A 25,986-nucleotide genomic window follows, 5' to 3' on the forward strand; every position below is an offset into this window, starting at 1 on the left:
GTGGGTGTCAGGTTCCTATAAGGTGTCAGGACGTCACTGTCTATTTCTCCATGGAGGAGTGGGAGTATATAGAAGGACACAAGGACCAGTACAAGGACATCATGATGGAGGACCACCAGCCCCTCACATCACCAGGTAAGAGGAGACCTTCCTGATTATAGAGGACAGAGCAGGTGTGAGGTCACCTCCTCCATCATCTCATCATCACATATAGAGAAAGTATCAGTCACTGTGTATATTTCCTATAGATGGATCCCACATGGATTACACAGGAACCAGAGAGATGTCCCAGTCCTGGAGATTCCCGGGATATTACACAGTATCCAGAGAGATGTCCCAGTCCTGGAGATTCCCGGGATATTACACAGGAACCAGAGAGATGTCCCAGTCCTGGAGATTCCCGGGATATTACACAGGAACCAGAGAGATGTCCCCGTCCTGGAGATTCCCGGGATATTACACAGGAACCAGAGAGATGTCCCAGTCCTGGAGATTTCCGGGATATTACACAGGAACCAGAGAGATGTCCCAGTCCTGGAGATTCCCGGGATATTACACAGGAACCAGAGAGATGTCCCAGTCCTGGAGATTCCCGAGATATTACACAGGAACCAGAGAGATGTCCCAGTCCTGGAGATTCCCGAGATATTAAGGAGGAGCCGGAGGAGAACGTCCCACTGGATCGTCAGGTAGGTGGAGCTGAGGTTCCTGTGGATGTGATGAAGCTACTTACCTTCCCCAGCAGCAGTGGGTGGAGGGTCGGGCAGAGTATAAATCCTCCTCTTAGTATCTCTGAGGAGTATTATTAGTGGAGGAAGAGGATGAAGTTGGAGTAATATGACGGATCAGTATATGACCTGCAGGTCTCTGTCACATGACGAGGCGTCTGGATACTTGTAGTGTCACACATCTCGCAGGTTAATTGTATTAAATAGATAATTTCCTATGTTCTAGTTTTTCTCTGATCTCTCAGAAGACATTGAATGAGAATCTGTTATAGATGCATATGAGGTGAATACATGATAACATCAGTTTTCAAGGTTCACAAATTGTCTGGGCATCTCACCTGAGCTCTGGGACCGAACGGTTCGAATCTCAGTTTCCACTGCAGATTTTTAACCCCTTCTGTGCCAGGCGCTTGTGGAAATTTTTTTAGTGTTTTTGGTGAGAGCATGTTTTACAATTTTGTACGCATAAAACCAAAATGATAGCATAAAGAATTATACTAAGCCCCAACAAACCATATATTTTCTGAAAGCAGACACTCGCCCCGTTTTTTACATTCCATTAAGTAGTTTATAGGTACAGGCGCCTTCATGCAATTTTGATTAATCTATATATTTTACATGAGCAACCTGGCAATTGCATTTGTCCTGATTAACAGATGAACGCCAATGCCACCCTCGTGCAGCTTTGTGATAAGTTCTGGTAAGATGTGGCCACAGTAGACGAAAAAATTGAATGCTCATCCTTTCACTCCATTACACAGGCTGCTGGTGCTGCTCTTTCGGCTCCTAGTTATTCACACCTCCAGCCTGCGACGGTTACCACCCACTCCTTTCCATTTCCCTGTCTGATGGACCAACATCACTGGGTTCCTCTCCGCAATGGCAGTGATTCAAGCCTAATGAACAGCAGTGTGTGAGGAGATGTCAGGTGCTGCACCGGCAGTACTGATGTGTGTTTTGTATTTGTCCTCATTGCCCATCAACTACTACTAAATGTCTATGCCTTTTATTACACATGAGGCTTGTACAGGCGTCAATGCGACCTCTGATCTATGGGATGATATTATTAGTCGCTGTGGTTATTACTGGTTTCTAGTATTGATCCCGTCTCCTCCTGCAGGAGATTATTCCCCTTAGTTCCTGGTTCTAGAGGTTTCTGTCCATCACTTGGATATAAGAGAATCTCTGGAGACATTTCCTTGTTTTCTCATGTCCTTCATGTTGGATCTTTCCAGGAAAGTTGTGGTGGAAGGAGGAGCGGAGAGGAAATCCCCTCATCAGTGACAGAGGAGGGTAAGAGCCTTTCATGTATCTTGTGGGTTATTCTTCCCTTATACATTGCAGGGAGTAAATGTGATGGACTATTAGGAAAACCCTTGGATCCGGCAATGTTTCATCTAGGCCTCACAGCTTCAGGGGGAGATGGGAATCTCTGCTTAGACAACCACTTATCCCCTGGAAGTAGAAGAATCTGGATTCTAAGGATTCGATAATTTCTTGGTTGGATTATAATGGAATTATACAGTATGTCAGTGTTTTATATTTGTAATATTCATGATCTTTCTCTCCATAGATGACTGTATGTTACTGACTGGCCGCTTTACTTCTACTCGTAACTTCCAATATTAATTTCTTGGTTATATTTTCCAGGAGATGAAAGTACAAGAGGTTCCCATGGACGTCCCCCCTCATCTCCTTGTGGTGAAGTAGAAGATAATCAGTCACATCTTTCCACAGAGGAGGGAAACCATGGAGAGAAGAGGCAGTTTTCATGTCCCAAATGTGAGAAGTCTTATAGTAAAGAATCAAATCTTCTCATTCATCTTCAAAGTCATCAAGAGAAAAATATTTATTCATGTTCAGAATGGGAGGAAACCCATAGCCAGAAATTAAGACCTGATGAACGTGTCAAACTTCACACAAAACGGAAGCCGTATTCATGTACTGAATGTGGGAAATATTTTACTCAGAAATCAGATTTAGTAGTACATCTAAGGACTCACACAGGGGAGAAGCCATATGCATGTCCAGAATGTGGGAAATGTTTTCGGAAGAAATCACATCTTGTTGAGCATCGGAGAATTCACACAGGAGAGAAGCCATATTCGTGCAATGAATGTGGGAAATGTTTTACCACAAAATCGTATATTGTCCGACATCAGAGAACTCACACAGGGGAGAAGCCATTTTCATGTTCTGTATGTGGGAAAAGTTTGGGCGATAAAGCAACTCTTGATAGACACCATAGAAGTCATTTAGGAGACAGACCATTTTCATGTCCTAAATGTGGAAAACGTTTTATTGATAAATGGTCTCTTGTTTACCATCAGAGAATTCACGCCGTAGAGAAGCCATTTTCTTGTACTGAATGTGTAAAATGTTTTACCTCAAAATCAGATTTAATTAGGCATCAGAGAATTCACACAGGAGAGAAGCCATTTTCATGTCCAGAATGTGGGAAATGTTTTATGCGGAAAGCGCATCTTGCTTACCATCAAAAAGCTCACAAAGGGGAGAAACCATTCTCGTGTACCGAATGTGGAAAATGTTTCAGCAATAATACAGGTCTTGTTCATCATCAGAGAACCCACACAGGGGAGAAGCCAGTCTCCTGTTCTGAATGTGGGAAATGTTTTACTCAGAAATCAAATCTTGTTCTCCATCAGAGAAGTCACACAGGGGAGAAACCATTTTTATGTTCAGAATGTGGGAAATGTTTTGTTAAGAAATCATCTCTTCTTCAACATCAGAGAACTCACACAGGGGAGAAGCCATTTTCATGCGCTGAATGTGGGAAATGTTTTATATGGAAAACATGTCTTGTGAAACATCAGAGAACTCACACAGGAGAGAAGCCATGTCAGGAAATATTGTAAGTAGAAACCCCACTAGGATGACCTACAACACACGATACCTGCACTGTTGTGCTCCTCACCTTGTGTCTCATCTTCCCTCCTGTATAGATTGTAAGCGTGTTCCAGTAGTTATTGTCTTTTGTACTAAATAAACATTCCTTTAAAATAAGAAAAAAATGTAAGATCTCTGCTCCTTCTGTGTAAATGTATAGTTTGAGTTTACTTCTATAGCTACAATGGTTGAAAACATATTCCAATATACATTCATTACTTTGTTACAACTGTTTTACTTTTGATCCTCTTCTTTCTGCCTGCCTCTGCCCCTCTCCCAAAGGGGCGGGGCTGTGCACCGGCTGCATGGGAGGTGCTGTGCATGGGCGGGGCTGTGCATCGGCTGCAGGGGCGGGGCTGTGCACCGGCTGCAGGGGCGGGGCTGTGCACTGTACATCAGTCTGAGCCTTTGTATTGTAGTAAAAGGAAGCCAGGAGCTGAGGTGCTCTCTCCTGTCTACAGTAAGTCCCTCACGTTCATACACATATCTATCTCCGCCCCCTGCAGCTGCTCTGTTTAAAGGAAATCTACTATTAAACTCTATCATGATGAACCAGGAGCACCATGACGTGGTAACTTTCTTATATTTCTTATCAATGGCCTCCCTTTTTATAAAATCAACTTTTAATGTCATGCCAATGAGTTTGAAGGGCTCTGGAGGGTTAATACCAGAGCCCCGCCGCACTCTCTTACCCTCTGCTCCTGCGCAGCACTTCCTCCCTCCCTCCCTCTGCCTAATATAACCTCACTGCAGCAGAGAAGATTTCAGCACACCGTAGGATAGCGGAAGAGCTTTTACAGTGTAACTGCCTGTGAAGCTACAGTAAGAAGGGGAATTGGCAACAACCCCAGGAGCCCTTCTGACTCATTAGCATGATTTTAGAAGGAGGCCATGGATAACAAATTTAACAAGATAACCAGTCATGGGGCCTGGATCTATGAGTAAGTGCTTCTGGTTTATCATGAAGTACCATATATACTCAAGTATAAGCCTAGTTTTTCAGCACAAAAAATGTGCTGAAAACCCAAACTCGGCTTATACTCAAGTAAAAAAAATATAGGTTTTTACCAGGTTTTTGTGGTAAAATTAGGGGCCTCGGCTTATACTTGGGTCGGCTTATACTCGAGTATATACAGTATTTTAAGGATAGATTTCCTCCAAGAAAAATCTAGTATCATCCACCACCCTGCTCTGCACACCACCCCTTTCGTTCTAGGCCTTGACGGTCAATTTCCATCAGTGCAGAGAAGGGGGTAGATTCATAGGATTAAAACTATTCACTAACTACTGTGTGCTGTGTCTTCTCCATCCTCCTGGATGTCAGCAGCTTTTTTTTTTTATATCATTCTCTGTACTTTCCCAGGCTATGCACCCTTTTGCTGAATATCCTGGCTGACACATGTGCAACACCCCTGCCAACGTATAGGCATGGGAGTAGTTGCGAATAAGGTCCTCAACCTGTCAGGATCCATATAGTGAGTCTGATTAACTCATCAAGGGATAATGCAGGGAAGTCTAAAGTAATTAGCAGCTGTGGGTATAAGTTGTAACCAATCAGTTGGCTATATTGTACACTGGAGTGTGATTGGAGAGGTGCTACCACCTAACCAGGAGTATAACACCCCTGGGCAGGGAGGAGCACTGTCTCGTACAACCAAGAGTGAAGAGAGAGTCGGTGTGTAGCACACCTTTAGTACTGACACTTAACCCAATCCCAGGACAAGAGTCAGGAGACTCCAATCCAGAGCTGCAGCTTCCACAGTTTGGACACAGCTCCATCCCAGCCTGCATCTACTACCAGGCTGGCGCACTATTCTTGAGGACCCTCTCCATGACCACTCCAGTTCCAGATCTGCTGTTAACCGTTTAGGCCCGTTGCCTGCTACCTATTTGCACTCTGCTGAGGACTGAACTCTGCATCATATTGATGTATATATAATATATGGAGTTCTTGTTTCCCCAATATGCACTAAGCCAATGGTACAGTATCTACGATGCGCCTGTGCATCTCGTCACTGTAACCTGGGACAGGAGTCCCTTGCATAGTAACTTCATAGCACCAAGAGGCGTCGAGAAGAGCGTGCCGGAACACGCTAGTGGACGTCCATGCTGCGGGACATCTGAAAGAAGAGGAGCGTGCCGGAACGTGCTACGGAGCGTCCCTGCTGAAGCTACTGGGGCGTGATGTAGCCTCTGCCCCCCCCCCCCCCGCCTGGCTACTCCAAACCCAAGTAGCCTTTTCAGGTAATTTTCATATTAATTTTAGAAAAATTTGTAGAACGAAGTTTAGGTTTTAAGAATAGGGCAGATGTAGATGGTAGATAACTTGTCCAAGCTGTTGACCTTGTGTGGCAGTCTGCAGGGATTGCTGGACCACGACGGTGGTAAGATCAGCCAATTCAGGAAGCGGAACCTTGGCGGGGTCCATGGCCGGATCTTACTGTAAGGCTCCAGGGGTAGTGGACCCACTGGACCACCACGGACGATGGCGTAAGCCGACACCTGGGAGCGGAGTCTAAGTGGCACTGGGTTTTAAGATGGTAGATTCCTTACGCTAGGTTTGCTTTATTGTCCTGCAAATACTTTACTGCATTGGTTTTTGTTTGTTGTTTGTTTGTGTTTCTTTAGGTGCGAATAGACAATGCGCCACTGAGGCATTTGTGATGTGAAAATCGCATAAATTAACCCCTTTCTCATCTGGTCTTAAAAGGCTTTAAAGATCAGGGCATGTTTAGTGAATTTTCTTATTTATTGGACTTAGGGCCATAACTTTTAATTTATTTTTTTTAATTTAATGCATGACGCAGATTTGATACAGATTTTTCCATGGAATAATGTTCGATCAGGTGAAACAAAACAGGTCAAAAAACAAATGCAAAAAATCTGTATAAAAAACGCACCAAAAAGCTGGATGTATAGGATGTGGACTTTAATGCAGATTTTCGGTATGACAGTAAGAGGACCTACAGGGAACGTCGGAAAGGTGAGTATAGTGTTATTTTTTTTTTCCTAGTACAGGGGCTTGGCAGGCTGTATACTACAGGGGCTTGGCAGGCTGTATACTACAGGGGCTGGGCAGGCTGTATGCTACAGGGGCTGGGCAGGCTGTATACTACAGGGGCTGGCAAACTATATGGTACAGGTATACTGGGAGGCTGTGACCAATGCATTTCCCACCCTCGGCTTATACTCGAGTCAATAGGTTTTCCAAGTTTTTTGTGTTGAAATTAGGGGTTTCGGCTTATACTCGAGTATATATGGTAGTATCTTGCAATATTTGTATAGTGCAATATGTGGGTTGCACAACTAATTCAAGCGTTCGACATGGTACCACGCCGCAACAAGTCAAAGCCACTTTGCGGCGGCTCTGGTGAAAACCGGGTGCCACCTACACTCCGTTCCCAGGTGTCGGCTTACATCATTATCCGTGGTGGTACAGAGGGTCCACTACCCTTGGAGCCTGACATTCTCACAAAAAATAAGTCCTTAACCTGAAAAATAAGAAAGGTATGCATATGAAAAGGTGGTAAAAAAATAAAAAAAGATTTTCTCCAAATCAGTATTCTCCAAATACAATCCCCCCCCCCCACATATTTGGTATCGCTACATCCATGACAATCTGCATAATACAAAAGAATCATTATTGACCCCTCAAAATGAACCCCGTAAAAAATAACCCCCCAAAAAGATTTTTTAATTAACACCCTTTAAAAAAAATGCTCTAAATTTTTTTTTAAAAAACGTTACCCGCACCAAAAAAAAAACAACAACTGAAAAGATCAATACTAGCCAGAAAAGACAAGCCATTAACCAGATTTGTCAGCCGAAAAAATAAAAAAAGTTATGCCTTTGAAAAGACGGTGATGCTAAGATTAACAACATTTTCTCCAAATTACTTTTTATTTAGTAAAATTGGGGGGGGGGGGAAATACAAAATCTATATAAATGAGGTATTTTCGTAATTGTGGCGACCCAAAGAATAAAAATAATATACTATTTTTATGGTATGGTTAACGGCCAAAAAAATGGAACAATAAAATCTTCCCAAAAATTGATAATTTTCGTTTCCTGCACCAGCAAAGAGTTAATAAAAGCTTCCCAATTAGCTATAGATGCCCCAAAATTACGTACCAGAAAAGTGCATCTCATGTGGCAAAAAAAATAAGCCCCTATAGGTCCACATTAAAAAAAAGAAAAAAATTATAGCCTGTACAATGTGACAAAGCAGATCTGCTCGGGATGGCGCCTCCTTCCCTTCTATGCCCGGCCGTGCGCCCATACAGCAGGTTACCACCACATATGGGGGATCGGCACTCTGGAGAAATTGGGGATCAAACTTTGTGGAGCCTTTTTTCATTTAATTCATTTTGAATGTTTAAGTTTCTACCCAAAATGAGTGTATTGTCCAAAAATATAACAATTTGTAGACCGCACCTCCAAGCCTCCAAGTGCCTTTTCATACAACGAGGGGTGTAGTTTCCATAATGGGGTAATTTCGAGTCTTGCTATTATTTAGGCCTCTCACAGTTGAGCAGGTTCCTCTAAATGCGGGTTTAGGTGATTTTCCAAAAAATTTGAAAAATGATCCCAAATTCTAAGCTTTCTAACATTCTAGTAAAATATGTGGAATGTTAAAAAACCATCCAACATAAAGCAGACACTTGGGAAATGTAAGTTATGAAATAAATTGGGTGCTATGACTATCTGCTTCAAATGTAGAGAATTCAGAACTCTAGTAATAAAGAATTTTTCAAAATTTTTTGCATAACTAAACACAAAAGATATCATCCAAATTTTTAAACTAATTTGAAGAACAATGGGGCAGATTTACTTACCCGGTCCATTCGCGATCCAGTGGCGCGTTCTGTGTGGAGGATTCGGGTCTTCCCGCGATTCACTAAGGGAGTTCCCCAGACGTCCACCAGGTGTCGCTGCTGCGCTGAAGTTCATCGGAATGCACTGAACTTCACCAAGCCGGGCCGTCCAGCGACACTTTTTAAAAAAAAATGCGGCGGTTTTTCAGAATCCGTCGGATTTTCGTACCGCCACGCCCCCCGATTTTCGTCGCGTGCATGCCGGCGCCGATGCGCCACAATCCGATCGCGTGCGCCAAAATCCCGGGGCAATACAGGGAAAATCGGCGCAAAAACTGAAAAATTGGCGTAACCCAAAGGAAAAACGCGATTCGGTCCCTTAGTAAATGACCCCCAATGTGTCTCGAGAAAACAGTCTAAAAATCCCCTGGCTAGGGGTTCAATACAGTAAAAGTCCCGTAAACACCAACATTCCCTGTACATATCTAATAAAGTACAATAACCACAAAGTCACCAAAAAACCCACATATTTGGTATTGCTTTGTCCATACTAATCTTTACAATAATCAGAAATATTATTGGACCCGCACGGTGAAAGCGGTAAAAAAAAAATCACAAAAACTTGCCAAAAATCTAAAGTTTTCATTAAAGAAAAACCCTGCAAAAAAATGTTCTAAAAAGTGATCAAAAAAGTTACGTGCTCCAAATTGGTACCACTGAAAAGAACACCTCAACAACTAAAAATAATCCCTAAACCAGCTCTGTCAACCAAAAAATATTAAAGTTATTTTCTGAAAAGGTGGGGAATACGAAAACAAAAGAGACATGATCTATATTGTTTTTTCTTCAGTATAATTGGAAAAATATATGAAAAACTAAATAAATGAGGTATCGCTGTAAGCATAGTGATCTATAGACTAAAGATAAAACTAAAGATCATTTTTATGGTACGGTGAACGGCCCCAAAAACGTGACAAAAAATTAGAAACCAGAATTAACGATTTTCTTTTCCTGCATACATTCAAGCAGGGACGCATCTGCCTCAGGCGGCAGATGTAGAGCCCTAAAAGGAGCGGCAGAACAGCGGTGGGGGATTTGGGCATTCGCCCAAATCATGCACTAGCAGTGCAAACCTGTCGGCGATAGTCCGTGCTGCCATCACTTTTGGCAAGCGGACGCTGCTCCAAGGATGTAGAGGACGCAGGTCGCGGTTGATGACGTCACGCCACCTGTGTCCATGTACAGCACTGTACCTGACAGAAGAACTGGGAGTAGAGGAGAGGACCTCTGCGTGGGAGAGGAGGTAAATAAACGTTGATTATTTTTAAACTGGCCATATAATATATAATATAATATAATTTAAAAATTGTGCCGGCAGAGAAGGAGATTTAACTATCGGGGACGGATCCTACATAAATTGGGGCTCTGTATATGACAAAACAAAGTGGGATGGGGAGTCATGACTATGGTGCCCATGATAAAATGGGGGTTCAGGGCTCTATATATAATTGTTCTATATAATTAAACTGGGGGTGGAGGTGGTTTTTTTTTTATATAGAGGATGGATATTAATTGATCTGGGGGTGGTCTGATGGGCTACTATATATTACATAAATGGGGGTTATTATATATGGGGGACAAATCTTAATAGGGGGACATTCATTGGGTAGGTTGTTAAGGGGGGCTGTATATAATTTAATTGGGGGCTGTATATACCATAAGTTTATTAGGTTGGTGTTTTATATATTAATTTATTTAGGTGGCACTATTTATTAAATTATTAGGGAGCTATATATTAAATTGTGTAGCTTGGCATATATACTACTTAGGAGCACAATGTTCTCTAGGTGACATTATACTGTGACTGTTGTATTTTTATGGGCGCAGTGTGGAGATGCTGCACAGAACTGAAGGCTTCTTTGGGTAAATTCAATAGTGATTGTTGTGGCCGGGAAAAATCCTAACTAGACATTACTAATGTCTGTGTCACTGACTGACTACTAGAGTGTGAGACAGTGTCAGTATGTGTAGTGTCTGTGATCATCAGTATAAAATCTCATCAATAGGCTAATGAACAACTAAAATGAAGTATTTGTAAAGTGCGTCTTACTTGTCCAAATTGCAAAAAAATAAAATAAAATGAAGATAGTACAGTTATTACAAAGTGACCATGTGATTCTGCTCTGAATGGTGCTCCTTCCCTCAGGGTCGGCTTCGGCACTGGGCATACCTGGGCAAGCGCCGGGGCCAGAGCTGTTGGGGGGGCCACCTAAGGCTATATATAAGGAATCCATGGGGTGAGGGGGGCTTTATATAAAATAACCACGAGGGGTCTGATTGGAATGATGAACTAGCAAATATTTTAGGGAACAGGAGACTGTTTTAGTCTCTGTATTTTTAATTCCGCCACTTAAGTTCACTGCAAAGGGGCCCACTGAGGGTCTGTCCCCCAGGGGCCTACTGAAACCCGGGGTGACCCTGCCTTCCCTTCAATGCCCTGGCCTGTGCCCATACAACACTACATTGGGTGTATTGGCGTATTTGGGAGAAAATGGGTATCAAGCTTTGTAGAGTGTTATGGTATTTAATCCGCTGAGATGTGTAAATTTTTTGAAAAATACCTTCATTTAGCCCAAAAAAATTACAATTTTAAATTTGCAACTGATTTTGTTTTAACTCCTGTAAAACAATTAAAGGGTTAACAAACTTCATAAAAGTTTTACTATAATTTATGCCTCTCACAGTGACCTGAAGTCTGAGCAGGTGAAAATGTGAAAAATCGCACCCAAAGTTTTAAGCCTCATAACATCCTACAAAAATGCGAGGACACACGAAAGCCGAGTCCACATAAAGCCGACATCCCGTAAATGTGGGTTATCAAGTCATTTTGCTGTTATGACTGTGTTGAAAAAGTAGAAAAATTCAGAATTTCGAAAATCGAGAATTTTTTCAAACTTTCGACAAATATCGTTCTTTTCCCCCCATAAATAAATGCCAAATTTTTCAACTAACATGAAGTACAAAGTGTCACGAGAAAACAATCTCAAAATCACTTGGATACGTTAAAGCTTCCGAAGTTCTAACCACTTGTAGTGACACAGGCTAGGGACTGAGATACAGACAGTAGTGTGAACGCTCCTTAGCAGCTAATTAGATTCTGGCCTCATATAGGGCAATAATTAGCAGTTCTAATTAATAGAGATAGATACCCGGTGGCCTTTTTGCATATTTTAAGAAATCTTTCCTTTCTTCTTATTGTACCTCCCTCTGTTGCCGCCCATGAATATTGACATTGATATAAACTTCTATATTTAAAAACGAAATGTTGTGATATTGAAACTGTGTTTTTATAAAGTCAATAAAGTGATAGATTTGTGGTACTCTGCAGCCATCTAGTGGTTTGTTTGTTAGGTGCAGCCATAGGGATCAAGATGGTATAGAGCGAATTTTTGAATATGTGTAGGAGAGGACACGTGTGTAGTGGAAGTGGTGTGAACTTAGCCGAAGGTTTACTATTAGATTTATCTCTGACAATGATCAGTACAGACTCCTCCCCCTCCCTACATCACGTGATCTACACATCATCGCAGGTCCTTCATCCACCACTTCTCCTCGATACACAGTCACGTGACTAGTGGATAGGGATTAGGAGGCCCCGCCCTCAGTGACATCACACTCCCGGGTCACATGACTAGTGGATAGTGAGCAGGAGCCCCGCCCCTCAGTGACATCACACTCCCCGGGTCACATGACTAGTGGATAGTGAGCTGGAGCCCTGCCCCTCAGTGACATCACACTCCCGGGTCACATGACTAGTGGATAGTGAGCAGGAGCCCTGCCCCTCAGTGACATCACACTCCCGGGTCACATGACTAGTGGATAGTGAGTAGGAGCCCCGCCCCTCAGTGACATCACACTCCCAGGGTCACATGATTAGTGGATAGTGAGCAGGAGACGTGTGTGAGGGAGAGAGTGTCCTGCACTGAGGAGAGAAGAGGTAAGTGACCAGAGGAGGGACTACAACTCCCAGCATGCTCCAGGAGCTCACATACTATATTGGGGGACTACAACTCCCAGCATGCTGCAGGAACACACACACTATATGGAGGGACTACAACTCCCAGCATGCTCCAGGAGCACACACACTATATGGAGGGACTACAACTCCCAGCATGCTCCAGGAGCACACACACTATATGGAGGGACTACAACTCCCAGCATGCTCCAGGAGCACACACACACACACACACACACACACACTATATGGAGGGACTACAACTCCCAGCATGCTCCAGAAGCGCACACACTATATGGAGAGACTATAACTCCCAGCATGCTCCAGGAGCACACACACACACACACACACACTATATGGAGGGACTACAACTCCCAGCATGCTCCAGGAGCTCACACACTATAGGGAAGGACTACAACTCCCAGCATGCTCCACATTGTACAATGGGGGGCCTGTATCTTGGATCAGGCTTTGTGCTGGTCAGATGTGTCTCCTCTCGGCCGGTCAGCAGTGAGTGGGGGAGTTTATGTACCATCGGAGCCCGGAGAGGTAAGTATAAGTTATTAGACCCCCCCCCTCCAGCTATTTATACACGAGTTTTCTATTCCCTGTCGACCCTTTGGTTGTGACGATGTTGCGGAGAGAACTGATGTTACAATGAGAAGGACCTGTGAATTTCTCAACCATAAAACTGCAAAAATGTCTGGTTCCAGGACCATCTGTTCTGCAGGATGTGGGGCTCCAGCAGACACGAGCACACAGGCTGCTGGCAGGGAGCCAGGTAATGTGAAATAAAGTTTTATAAAGTACTGACAAAGGCATTTTTAAAATCAGTATAGACCTGTCACCAGCTAAACATCACATTCCTGGTGACACTGTGAGGCCTATTGCAGGGGCTTTCTTCAGACATCTATAAAGAGAGTATAATACTCTGGCGACTATTGCGGACGACAACCTCCTCTTATTTATATTCTCTCGATTATTTGGCACGTACTCCAGCCTCGTAATTAACAAGGGGACATCCCCTCTAAAGGACACCTACCATCTCGGATCTACCTATTAATGTAGATGCGGTGGTGGGTTCTGCCTTTTTAGGGCTGATCCGTGAGTGACCACTGAGTTTGGAAAACTTTTATTGCCCTAATATTCAAATTTGTGAAAGAGGCTCCTGGGGCCCGGAGTAGCGGAGCTGAGGCTGCACGGTGCGGCTGCTCCACACTAATGAGGGGGCGCTGTACAGATTATGGGGGAAGGACTAAAAAGACTTTGCCAGGAGCAGGGACTTAGGAGGACCATCGCAGGTATGGAAGTAAAAATGTCTGCTAAACCCGCCACGGGGAGATTGCGACAACTTGTAAAACTTAGGCTACATTCACACTGCCGTTGCCCGCCCGTACCGTAGCGGCAGTGCATGGGGAGAGGAGGAGGAGGAGGAGGAGGAGGTGAGCGCAGCTCACCCCCACCCCTCTCCACAGGAAGTTATGGTGCACGGCGCCGTACTACGGACAAAGATAGGACATGTCCTATCTTTTTCTGGGGTACGGAGCGGTACGGTGCCACACGTGCGCCCATTGCCGTCTATGGGGGAGGTATATCGGCCGTATATACGTCCCCCATACGGCAGTGTGAATGTAGCCTTAGGGAGTTGCTCCGGGAATTCTAGCTTATATACAGTGTAAACTCTGGTCCCTAAGTCCGATCAGAATGTAACAGAAAGTGCAAACTCTCTCTCTCCCCAATACTGACCTTAAGGTTTTTACTAAAATTCTGGCAAACCCCTGGATGCGGTGGATTCCGAAACTGATCCACAAGGACCAAGAGCGGTTTATTCCATGCCGCCAGGGTGGGGGTAAAACTAGGAGGACGACTGATAGATGCGCTAACCCCAAATGGATGAGAAAGACATGATCCTTAGTTTGGATGCCGGAAAGGCCTTTGATTGGCGGAATCTGAATTTTAGGTTCCAAGTCCTGCAACATGTTGATATACATGGGCTCTCATGCAGGCAATTCGGGGTCTGTATGAACACCCAATAGGAACTATCAGGCTCCCCCATGCCTCCTCCCTCCCAATCCAGATAAAGAATGGTACGCGGCAGGGGTGCCCCATGTCCCCCCTCCTCTTCGTCCTTTGCATAGAGCCCCTAGAAGCCAATATTACACAAGACCCTGATATAAGAGGACTTGGAATAAGAGGGAGTTTAATCTACTCTGTACAAAGGTGTTTCATGAGATCCGATTGCCTCTTTCCGGATACCCCAGATGGGTCAGCAGGAGGTGCTCGTTAGCATATTTACCGGTCCTGTAGTTAACCGTTTTGGGAAGAAGTGAAGCCATTACTCTATGGTGTGCTAGCTATGGCCATCCTCTAGGACACTAAGCTTATTGGGCATCCACCTTGGAGGGGACTACAAGTAGAGGGAGACCTTTAGTATATTTCTGTCTCCCTCCCGCCCTTCCTTCTTGACACTCTCCTCTTGTGTCTGCGGTATAACCTGTGGTATCTATAGCTATGGGCCCTCACACAGCGCCAGTAAATGTGGCAGAGGGCATATTGTATTGTTAGAATAGGTATACATTACCTGAGAAGAATTGGCTACCATTGTAGGCCACAGTTCAATTTGTTAATGTATCTGTGTTATGGATGTTAAATGTTGTATGAGATGTAAAACTTGCGAAAATCAATAAAACATACAGTTCTAAAAAAACAAAACCAAACAAGAGCTGAAAAAATTTACCAAAAATGTAAATTTTTCTTAAAAATCCCTTCACAAAAATGTTCCAAAGAGTGATTGGTTGTGGCCAAAATGGTACCAGTGAAAAGGACAACTCAACGCGTAAAGATGGCGATACAAAAACAAATGAGATTTTCTCCTATATTAGTTTTTCAGCAAAATTGTAAAAATATATATAAAAAACATTATAAATGCGGTAACGCCGTATCATAGTGATTTATAGAATAAAGATAACATATCAATTTTATGGCACGATGTGCGGTCCAAAAAAAATGCAAAAAGAAAGAAACCAGAATTCACGATTTTTTTTCCCTACATACATTCAAGATTTAATAAAATCTCATCAACCAGCTAATGACCCACTCGTTAACGCGAGCCATTCCTGGATTTGTGACGTCTCCCTGTCTCATAATTTGATTGGTCCTGCGATGTCAATGCAGACTGGCAAGTTTCAGTGATGTAAGTCATGACATATTGTAAGTCGGGACAGACCCGCTGCTCTCCAATGCCACCATTCTGCATTTGGTGGTGTTGGAGAAATACGTGTGATCTGCCCTGTTTGTTTGGTTTGGTTCCATATGCTGGGCTAGTCAGGAGCGCAGAATAGGCACAGGGTACTCAGAGTAATGACTGCTGGGAGCAGTCCTGGTGAGAAGGTACCTGTTGTACTATTGAAGCCTGAGATACAGTCATTAATTTCCACCAATATTTCTAGTTCAGCAAGATATTATTGTACAGAATTGTTTCATATAGAGCAGTCATGGTGAACCTTTTAGAGACCGAGTGCCCAAACTACAACCAAAATCCACTTATTTAGCATGAAGTGCCAACATGGCATTTCAAGCAGTAACTTATTACTACCTGTCCTTCAACATCATTCAATTGTATTGTCTCTCCTAAGGCAACCAATACAGTTGAAAGAAGGTGGACAAATTCAGACCATCATTGTAGCTTCTCTCCAGGAAGAATGGTTGGTCCAGCAGGAGGATCTCCAAGACAATGCAGTTCTGTCAACACCTTCTCACTTTTCCTGCAGTTTCAAACAGCCAGTGAAATGTCGCTTTAAAATAGTGCTGAGAGCAGCATCTCTTAAGTTGCCTGGGACTGCAGAAAGATTTGATGGATGTGGTCCTGTTTGGTGAAATTGGGGCGATGGCCGGAGTGCCCACAGAAAGGGCTCTGAGTGCCACCACTGATATAGAGTTTGCTCTTAGTTCTTGTCATGTTTCCTCAGGTTCTATAGATCCAGGACTCCCAGAGGTTTCTCCTAAAGATGATCCTTTCCATCAATGATCCACCAGGGATCCGGGAGAAGGACAGAGAGCAGATGGCGGCCAGGATCCTGGAGCTCACCCTGGAGATGATCTCCTTGATAACCGGAGAGGTGAGAGTCTCCCAGGACACGGCTCTTATCTCTAGGAATAACAGCGGGAAATGACTGGAGAGGTGAAGGATTCTTAGGATCTATGTAGTGATCAGTGTCTCCCCATACACAGGATTACACAGTAGTGAAGAAGTCGTCTGGTGAGTGTGTGACCCCCCGTGTGTCAGGAGGATGGACCCAGAGCCCCATCACCGAGCCTCCACCTCATTCACTGATACATGAGCAGAAGATCCTAGAACTTACCTCCAGGATCACTGAGCTGCTGAGCGGAGAGGTGAGCGCTGCCGGGAATGCTGGGACATTGTACAATAACACAAGGGAGGGGTCTGGGTGATGACTGTGTCATTGTGGGTGTCAGGTTCCTATAAGGTGTCAGGACGTCACTGTCTATTTCTCCATGGAGGAGTGGGAGTATATAGAAGGACACAAGGACCAGTACAAGGACATCATGATGGAGGACCACCAGCCCCTCACATCACCAGGTAAGAGGAGACCTTCCTGATTATAGAGGACAGAGCAGGTGTGAGGTCACCTCCTCCATCATCTCATCATCACATATAGACAATGTATCAGTCACTGTGTATATTTCCTATAGATGGATCCAGTCAGAGAAATCCACCAGAGAGATGTCCCAGTCCTGGAGATTCCCGGGATATTACACAGGAACCAGAGAGATGTCCCAGTCCTGGAGATTCCCGAGATATTACACAGGAACCAGAGAGATGTCCCAGTCCTGGAGATTCCCGAGATATTACACAGGAACCAGAGAGATGTCCCAGTCCTGGAGATTCCCGGGATATTACACAGGAACCAGAGAGATGTCCCAGTCCTGGAGATTCCCAGGATATTACACAGGAACCAGAGAGATGTCCTAGTCCTGGAGATTCCCGAAATATCAAAGAGGAACCGGAGGAGAACGTCCCACTGGATCATCAGGTAGGTGGAGCTGAGGTTCCTGTAAATCCTCTATAGACTGATGTAATGAACCTTTCTGCTAACTCTCCTCCAGCAGCAGTTGGGTGGCCTGTCATATAGAACTTGCAGTCCACAGCAGGAGGACTGAGTAATGTAAGACCTGGTATCCATGAGCGCAGTCTCCACCTTTAGGATCGATTCACATAGTTTTAGGCAGTGATATAACTGTGACATTGATGTTGAGGTATAAAACATTTGGAGAAGTATTCCTCCGGTCTCTTCCTCTAGTTCCTGGAGGTTTTTGTCCCTTACATGGTGTGAGTTTTTCCCCTAGGGATATTGTAGGTCAGTTAACTATAATTTTCACATACACCCTCCTGAAAGGGTTGGAGATCTCTTTTCAGTATCTTTAGTTAAACAGAACTCAATCAGATGATTCTGATTCCCCTGACCCAGTCAGTCAGTGTCTTCCACCAACACTCGTTAGGTTAAGCTTGGTCCTTAATGGGATTATATTGGGTCAGAAGCCAGCCCTGGCAGCACATATCTAGAATACGGATATATAGAGACAGATAACTGGACACCTTTAGTTAAAATTAGATACTTAATTGCTTTAATGGCACATTAGACACAACCCTAAACAAAATACATATATACACAGTGGACAAAGTTACTGGATTCGGGTGATGGTACAATCAAGTTGACAGAAGGACAATAAGTTAGTAACAGCGCTGCAGCACTGGACACTGGGAGGCGAACAGGTGTTCCCCAACATTGTGATTGAGAGCCACATGTGTCCTCTGATTCAATCTTTGTTGCACATGCCCCATCTGCCCCTGGAAGGCTGCTAGGTCTCCTCCATGGGGCAAATCACTGAATCTTCAAAACATGAGAGCGGTCGGACAGAAGATCGTAGTTGCAACCAAGCCCCAGTACATCTGGACAGTAATGAAGACTTGGCTTCTGTGTTTCCTTATCCAAGAGATTGAGAACCGGGCAAATCTTCGTCTTGCTATCCAGGTTTGGAAATGTCCCTGCTATCGGGCTAGGACACACTATAACTCCCATGTGAAGTTGGGACTTTAAAGCTTGGCTGTCCCACTAAGAAAAACAAACCCTTCCAGCTATTCTGGCCCCGATGTGAAAATGCTAATAAAGCTCAACCCCTGGTTGGGACAGATATAATCAGCCAGCATGCAAATAAGATAATACTGGGGGTTGTCCTGTGTGTGCAGTATTTCTGCCCCCAGAGGGATCCATGTAAAAACCAATATAATCCCATCCCCAGTATTCTCCACAATTGGAAATTGATAATATCTGGAGACATTTCCTTGTTTTCTCATGTCCTTCATGTTGGATCTTTCCAGGAAAGTTGTGGTGGAAGGAGGAGCGGAGAGGAAATCCCCTCATCAGTGACAGAGGAGGGTAAGAGCCTTTCATGTATCTTGTGGGTTATTCTTCCCTTATACATTGCAGGGAGAGGTCACATCCAGGGGAGGAGATGGAGATGACATAGACACCGGCTCATCTGTCTCTGGTCTCCTCCTCCGATATCCACATGCTACTATGAAACTCTGAGGAATTTTATTGGTTCCAGTGTTCAAACGATGATGAAAGAGCCAAAATCATGTATTTTTTGTTTTGTACTTAATACTATCACTCCAGGAACTGGTCCTTATGAACTTATTCATGTCGGTGATTCGGCTGCTTTGCAGAGATGAAGCTTCTCCGGGATGACTTCCTCTTCTCTGGAGCTGATCTGCTGGGCTACCAGGACTGTCTCTGTGTATTTTGTGGTGGAGTCTCTTCTCTCTCCCTTGCATGCACAGTTTCCAATTCTTCTGGACATGTGGTCCCCTTGTCTCCTTCCTGGTGATCCTTGATCTACAATCCCCTTCTAAGTCCTTTCCTATGCAACTCCTCCTCTAGTTGGATGGGAAAAGAGGGGGGTTTGCCATTTTTTTAAGTTGAACATTGTCCGATTTTATTCTCCAAACCACAGTTGGTTCCCCAGGATAGACATGTAATTGTGGAGTGCTCACTTAAAGGCCTACCCCTTATATCTGCAACATATATGCTCCGAATAGTGCCAACTTACCTAACTGCAATTGTTTTTTTTAAAGTAAGGTTTTATTCATTTTTCTCTTTAGTCACATATATCAAAACGCTTGAAGGACTTGCCGGTCCCTTAAAACATTAGTAACATACAACATGGGCTCGTGAAGGACCCGCAGGTCCCTTGAAACATATCTTAGCATTTTAGAGCTCAATCATATGTATTTAGCATCTCCTGTACTACAAATTCCCTTCCTTCCTCTCTCCATTGTAAATTTTGCACTCATTGCTCTGCTCCTCACTCTAGACCAAATCTACCCAATCGTCCCCTAATGTTTGCTGTACCATTGGGTATGGCTGAAGGTTGCACCAAGAAGGTGATGAAAACACATCTCCACTTACTGAATAGTTTCTGAGTCAATTTAGATTTCTGTCTTTCTGCGTTCAGTCTCTCCAGGTAAAAGAGTTTTTTCAATTGCTCTAGAACTTTGGATAGCGCCAGGGTCTGTGGTTAGGGCCAGTTCTGCAGCCAGGTGCCGTTCCCAACCCCCAAACTTCAAGTCTTTTTTCCCTCATGGGCTGGTAGAGCACTGAGATACTCCCTTTCGAGATGGGTAGGTCTAGCATCACATCAAAATATGTTCGCTTGGCCTCATCCTTCGCCTCTCTAAGATGTGAATTGAATTTTTTTTTATATAATTGTATTTTTATTATCATTTTCAAAGAAATATAACAAAAGAAGTTAACATGCACATATTTCACATTGAAGTTTTTCAATAATAATACACCCGAAAGACAAGTTGTGTCCCAAAAGATATTAACAGCTTAAATTTCCCATTTGCATAAAGGGGTGCAAAGCCTGACAGTGCAATGTTTTCCTGGCAGTTATCCAATTACCAAGGACAGCATCAACTCCATGCCTAATCGGTCTAGAGGGGTTGGGGGGGGGGGGGTACCAACAAAAGACAGTCATACAAACTCACTATGACAACAATTAACACTCGGGTAGAAACAAAAGGGGTGACCACATCACTCTCCTCCTCCTGCCCGCTCTTCTATCCAATAGCGATCCCAACGTTCCCAAGTTTTGTCGAACAATGGGATACGATTATTCAAGGCGGCAGTCAGATATTCCATACTGCGAGTTTCCCTTACCCTAGAGATTAGGTCCATTCGGGAGGGGGGGGGGGCTTGTCTTTTCCAGAATTGCGCTATCAGGCACCTTGCAGCTGTGAGTATGTGCAGGCTCAATTTTGGGCTGAGGAGAGACATTCAGCAAGTAATACAACGGGGAGAGTGGAATGTCCACCGCTACGACCTCCGGAGGAGAGACTTTACCTCCTGCCAGAAAGGCTGCACCAATGAACACGTCCAGAAGATGTGTTGAAGAGTTCCCCCAGGCAAGCCACATCGCCAGCAGGTATCCGGCGTGTCTGGAAATAATCTGTGTAATAAGGATGGAGTATGATACCACTGCAACATCAGCTTATACTGATTCTCCTTATGTGTAGCACACAAGGAGGTTTTAGCTGCTCTATTCCAAATCAGCTGCCATGTGTCTTGAGATATTGGTCCCCCCACTATGCTCTCCCACTTGGCCATGTATGGGTGTGCGATAGGGTCATCTGAGCTTGGGTGTAATAGCATCATATAGATATCTGATATAAGACCAGAGGTGTGGGTGGCGGTTTTGCAAATGTGCTCAAACGTGGTGGGTGCCGAAACCATCTCAGTACTGCTCAAGGACTGTAAGAAGTGCCTAATTCGAATATAGTGGAAATTGGCTGCATGTGGGAGATGGAATTTATCCTGCAAGGCAGGAAAAGGCAAAATCTTCCTATCTCGGTAGTCTACAATGTCTGCGAATCTAAACAATCCCTTCTCATGCCAGGGTTTAATTTCCTGTCCAACCCCGGCCTGTTGAGATGGACATAATTTTTAATCGATGCTCTCTTCCCAGTAGAAACACCGCCTGATTTCTTGGCTGATATTTTGGAACAAGGGGGGGATAATTGAGTCTGTAGATTGAGTCAGGGGTTCTTACTGTCTTGATTCCCAAGTACTTTACCCAGGTTCCTGCTACTGGTATGTCACAAATTGATGTCGGGAGGGGCCCGCCAGGTTGTCTGGGTCCCAAAAAGAGTATTTAACTTTTGTGAATTTTGGGTGGTTGATCCGGAAATTGGAGAACATACTGTATTCCGAGAGTACACACCTTATCCCTGGTAGATGCTGTCCGGGGTCTGCCATAAATAGGGCCATATAGTCTGCAAACAAGGCGAGACGGAACCATCATACTGCAAAAACCTGGCGAGCGGCTCCAGAGCCATATTAAATAGCACCCAGATTTTCAGCATCAATGGTGACCAGGGCAGACGCTGTACCCTCCCGGTCTAGAGCCATGAGCACTCGTCTTATATTGGTAACCGCAGACCTGCCATGTGTGAATCCTACTTGTGCTATTGCAACTAATGTGAGCATGATTTGTACCTAGCAATTAGCAAAGATTTTTCATAAGACATTGAGGTCCCCATTCACCAGTGATATGGTAGGAGGAAGGGCATTCTGTTTTTTACTGTCTTTGGGCAGTAGTTTGATAATTCTTGTGTTGACATGTTCTGGGATGGAGGAACCTTGTATCACCTTCGTGCACCAGCCAGTCAAAGTGGGGGTCAACTGGGCTTGTAGGGCTTTATAGAATTCGCACAAGTATCCATTCGGTTCCCGGCACTTTACCATTGGGCAAAGATTAAATGAAGCTCTGGACAGCGGCCATCATTCTTGGTGGGGATTTTAACATGCCCTTCTCTGATATCCTGGTTGGACCATGCCACTGTTACCTTGAATCTCAAAACTGATTCTCCCGGACCTCGCCGCCGGTTGGTGTTTGAATAAATTTCAGCTGACACATAAGGGAGACCCTAAGTAACCACTTGGGCTCATACTTGAAATTAACACATGCTCAGTGTCGTCGATAGCTGTCGGAAGCTACGAAAATAAGTTTGGAGATCTTTCCTCCTGTGGCTTTCCCTCCCTTACACCAGCTCAATTTAATTTCTCTGGAGGAAATCCGAGACACTTTGAAAGGTCTAATAAAGCGCCCGGGCCAGACAGCTATACCAACCTATATTACCAGATACCCTTCTCCACCATATGTCCGGCTAAGATCAGGGGGTTTGGCTCTGCAATATCTATGCAAATGTTGTTGGGCCACACATTGACGTCACATTTGTGCTCGGGCCTCTTTAAAAGTTATGGTTGGCTCCGGTACATCCTAAATCCCTTTGGTGGTCTAGTCGCTGACCATAGACCTCTACTAGGACCCATACAGTTCACAAAAGAGATTTGTACTAGACCATTGATGGCGAACCTTTTGGAAACAGAGTGCCCAAGCTACAACCAAACTCTACTTGTATGTCGCAAAGTGCCAACATGACAATTTAATCAGTAACTTATTGATCCCTGCTGTATCACAGGTTTTAATCATTTAGGTTTCCTGAGTTCACCAATACAATAGAAAGATGGAGACATTTGGATTGTAGCTTCCCTCCAGGGTCCACTGAAGAGGAAGAATCAGGGGACCTAGAGCAGGAGCTCCAATGCCAATCCATCTCTATTCAGCCCTTCCCGCTCCTCCTGTAGTACTGGCAGCCACGGATGTTGCTTCAAAATAGTGCTGAGCACGTCCTGTGCTGTATTGGATAACAGGGGAAAGCCTTGAGTTCTAGCTGGTAAACTCTCTGTTGGTGTGATGGCCCGGGTGCCCACAGAAAGGGCTCTGAGTGCTACCTCTGGCACCTGTGCCATAGGTTCGCCACCACTGTACTAGACGATTCCCTTTATGTTCTTGGCATTCCCCTATGATATCTTTTCTTCATCGCCTATCTTTCCCCCCCGCTGGCATGGGATATGGCTTGTGGTCGGGGACGTCCTGTTTCGTTTTGCAGATTTGGTTGATTCTCAAATCACCTATTTAGCATTGTACAACGCACCTTTAATCTCCCTATGTGGGTGCATTTCCAATACTTACAGATCGCAGACTTTATGCTGTATGTACATGGGGCCCTGTCAGTCTCCGACCCTTCTGATTTCGAGAGGCAATGCAAGATTATGGTCTCTTCCTTATCTTGGACATGTATACAATTCTTTCTACTCTGCCTTGTGACCCCTTCCCTCAGAAACTTTACATGAAGAAATAGGAGAGATACCGGAGCAGAGAGTTACCTAGGGATGTTTGGAAATCTATCTGGAACAGGACGGCTAAGAGTTCACTTTGTACTCAAGGAGAACCGGTACAAGATTCTTTTCCACTGGTACCACACCCTTGGACTATTGCATGCCCTCTTCCCGGGCGTCACTCCGCTCTGATGGAGATGCTCTCGAGAAGTCGGCTCCCTGCCCCATTGTACCTCAATGCGTGGTTTCTGGCAGATGGTTCACAGAGTCTCCTCTGCTTTATTCACTTTGACTTTCCTTACGATCCAGCCACTTGCCTTCTCAATGTTTTCCCACCAAATATGGATGGGTACCACGTCCCTTCCTTCCTCTGTGTGTCTTGTCTCCCCTGTTCATCATCTAGTGGGATGCTGCTGCTGATTTTCATTGTCTCAGGTGTGAGGTGATATTCTTTTAGTTAGTTGATAATTAATATATGATATTCCTTTACTGTTGATAAATAAAAAGTTATATAAAGTGTTCACCTGCCTTCTCGTGTAAAAACAAAACATTTCTTCCATCTTTTTTATGATAGAATCACTCCCTTATGGAATAGACAGCAATATCCCAGGTCACTGTATCCAATACTGATTTCTTGGTTATATTTTCCAGGAGATGAAAGTACAAGAGGTTCCCATGGACGTCCCCCCTCATCTCCTTGTGGTGAAGTAGAAGATAATCAGTCACATCTTTCCACAGAGGAGGGAAATCATGGAGATAAGAGGCAGTTTTCATGTCCCAAATGTGAGAAACGTTTTACCCAGATATCAAATCTTCTCATTCATCTTCAAAGTCACCGAGAGGAAAAGATGTTTTTATATTCAATATGTCAGAATAATTATACCCAGAAATCAAGTCTTAATCATCGTCAAACAGTAGAGAAGCCATTTTCATGCACTAAATGTGGGAAATGTTATACTCAGAAATCACATTTTATTCAACACCAGAGAACTCACACAGGGGAGAAGCCATTTTCATGTACTAAATGTGGGAGATGTTTTACGCACAAATCATACCTTGTTCAACACCAGAGAATTCACACAGGGGAGAAGCCATTTTCATGTATGGAATGTGGAAAATGTTTTAATCAGAAATCGGATGTTTCGAGACATCGGAGAATTCACACAGGAGAGAAGCCATTTTCGTGTAATGAATGTGGCAAATATTTTACACAGAAATCACATCTTCTTGATCATCAACGAATTCACACGGGGGAGAAGCCATTCCTATGCACTGAATGTGGGAAATGCTTTAGTCAGAAATCAAATCTTCTTAAACATCGGAGAATTCACACAGGGACGAAGCCAAGTTAACATTTTTACAGTATGAACGTTACCTGTTTAGATTTCTATTTTTGGATTTCCTTCCTTAGGATGACTTCTGCTGATGTCTGATACATAGTAAAGTTTTTATTTTATACTTTATAGAGGAAAGACATTTTGTCTCCACCGTTATTCAGCTCTTCCATCTGTAGTACATCTTAAAGCCTTCAGTAGTCGCTCCACCTAGCGATAAGTAGGTTAATGATCAACTCTTTCCATGCCTAGAAATAATTTCGATTGATGATTGAACTTTGTAATAAGTTTAGATTATCCAGGGAGCAGGGCTGCATCGGCCCTGAGGGGAGTTGAGTATTTTGCCTCTGGGGGCAGAAAGCTGAGCTCTGAGAGGGGCGGCAGATTAACAGAAGACACGTGCAATTGGGTAAACGGTGCGTCACAATGCAGATCCTCATGTCTCTGCTTCTTTGTATGACACAGACCAGCGTTAGGGCGGAACACCATCTGTGTCCATGTACAGAAGCCAAGACCTGGCAGAGGAGCCGGAAGAATAGGAGATGGGAGCCATGTGAGAATAATCAGGGGTAAGTAACTTTTATTATATTATTTCTGAAGTTTTGTATATAGAGACTGAACATTAACCCCTTAAGGACGCAGCCATTTTGTAGCTTAAGGCTCAGTCCCATTTTTTGGATTCTGACTTGCGTCTCTTTAGACGGTTATAACTTTTGAACACTGTTACTTATCAAAGCGATTCTGAGATGGTTTTTTTCCCCACATGTAGTATTTCATTTTAGTGGTAAATTTTTGCTGATAAGTTTTGCGTTTATTTTCCAAAAAAAGAAAAATTTTATGATTTTTTTGAAAAATCTCACTTTTTTGAAATTCAAAATCACCGCGTTTTCAGGCCGATAGATTCACCACCTAAATAAGTTGCTG

General features: G+C 43.9%; 1 protein-coding gene across 1 annotated transcript; it reads left to right on the plus strand.

Moving 5' to 3' along the window:
• The first annotated feature begins 51 nt into the window (after nucleotides 1-51).
• On the plus strand, nucleotides 52-25,191 carry LOC140116894 (uncharacterized). Its single transcript, XM_072133325.1, has 7 exons — nucleotides 52-135; nucleotides 249-689; nucleotides 1,964-2,021; nucleotides 2,379-3,600; nucleotides 6,590-6,618; nucleotides 18,572-18,922; nucleotides 24,380-25,191. The coding sequence occupies exons 2-7, from the start codon at nucleotides 249-251 to the stop codon at nucleotides 25,078-25,080; spliced, it is 2,802 nt and encodes a 933-aa protein (XP_071989426.1). The 5' UTR covers nucleotides 52-135; the 3' UTR covers nucleotides 25,081-25,191.
• Nucleotides 25,192-25,986: the final 795 nt, after the last annotated feature.

This window comes from Engystomops pustulosus, chromosome 2 (genome assembly GCF_040894005.1).
Source record: "Engystomops pustulosus chromosome 2, aEngPut4.maternal, whole genome shotgun sequence".
NCBI classification, from domain to species: Eukaryota; Metazoa; Chordata; class Amphibia; order Anura; family Leptodactylidae; genus Engystomops; species Engystomops pustulosus.

Bases quoted from the DNA above. Each gene is read 5' to 3' on its own strand.
- LOC140116894 (XM_072133325.1), top strand. From the start codon at position 249: ATGGATCCCACATGGATTACACAGGAACCAGAGAGATGTCCCAGTCCT. The intron at 690-1,963 runs GTAGGTGGAGCT...GGATCTTTCCAG, and splicing joins ACGTCCCACTGGATCGTCAG to GAAAGTTGTGGTGGAAGGAG. The intron at 6,619-18,571 runs GTGAGTATAGTG...TCCCATGTGAAG, and splicing joins CTACAGGGAACGTCGGAAAG to TTGGGACTTTAAAGCTTGGC.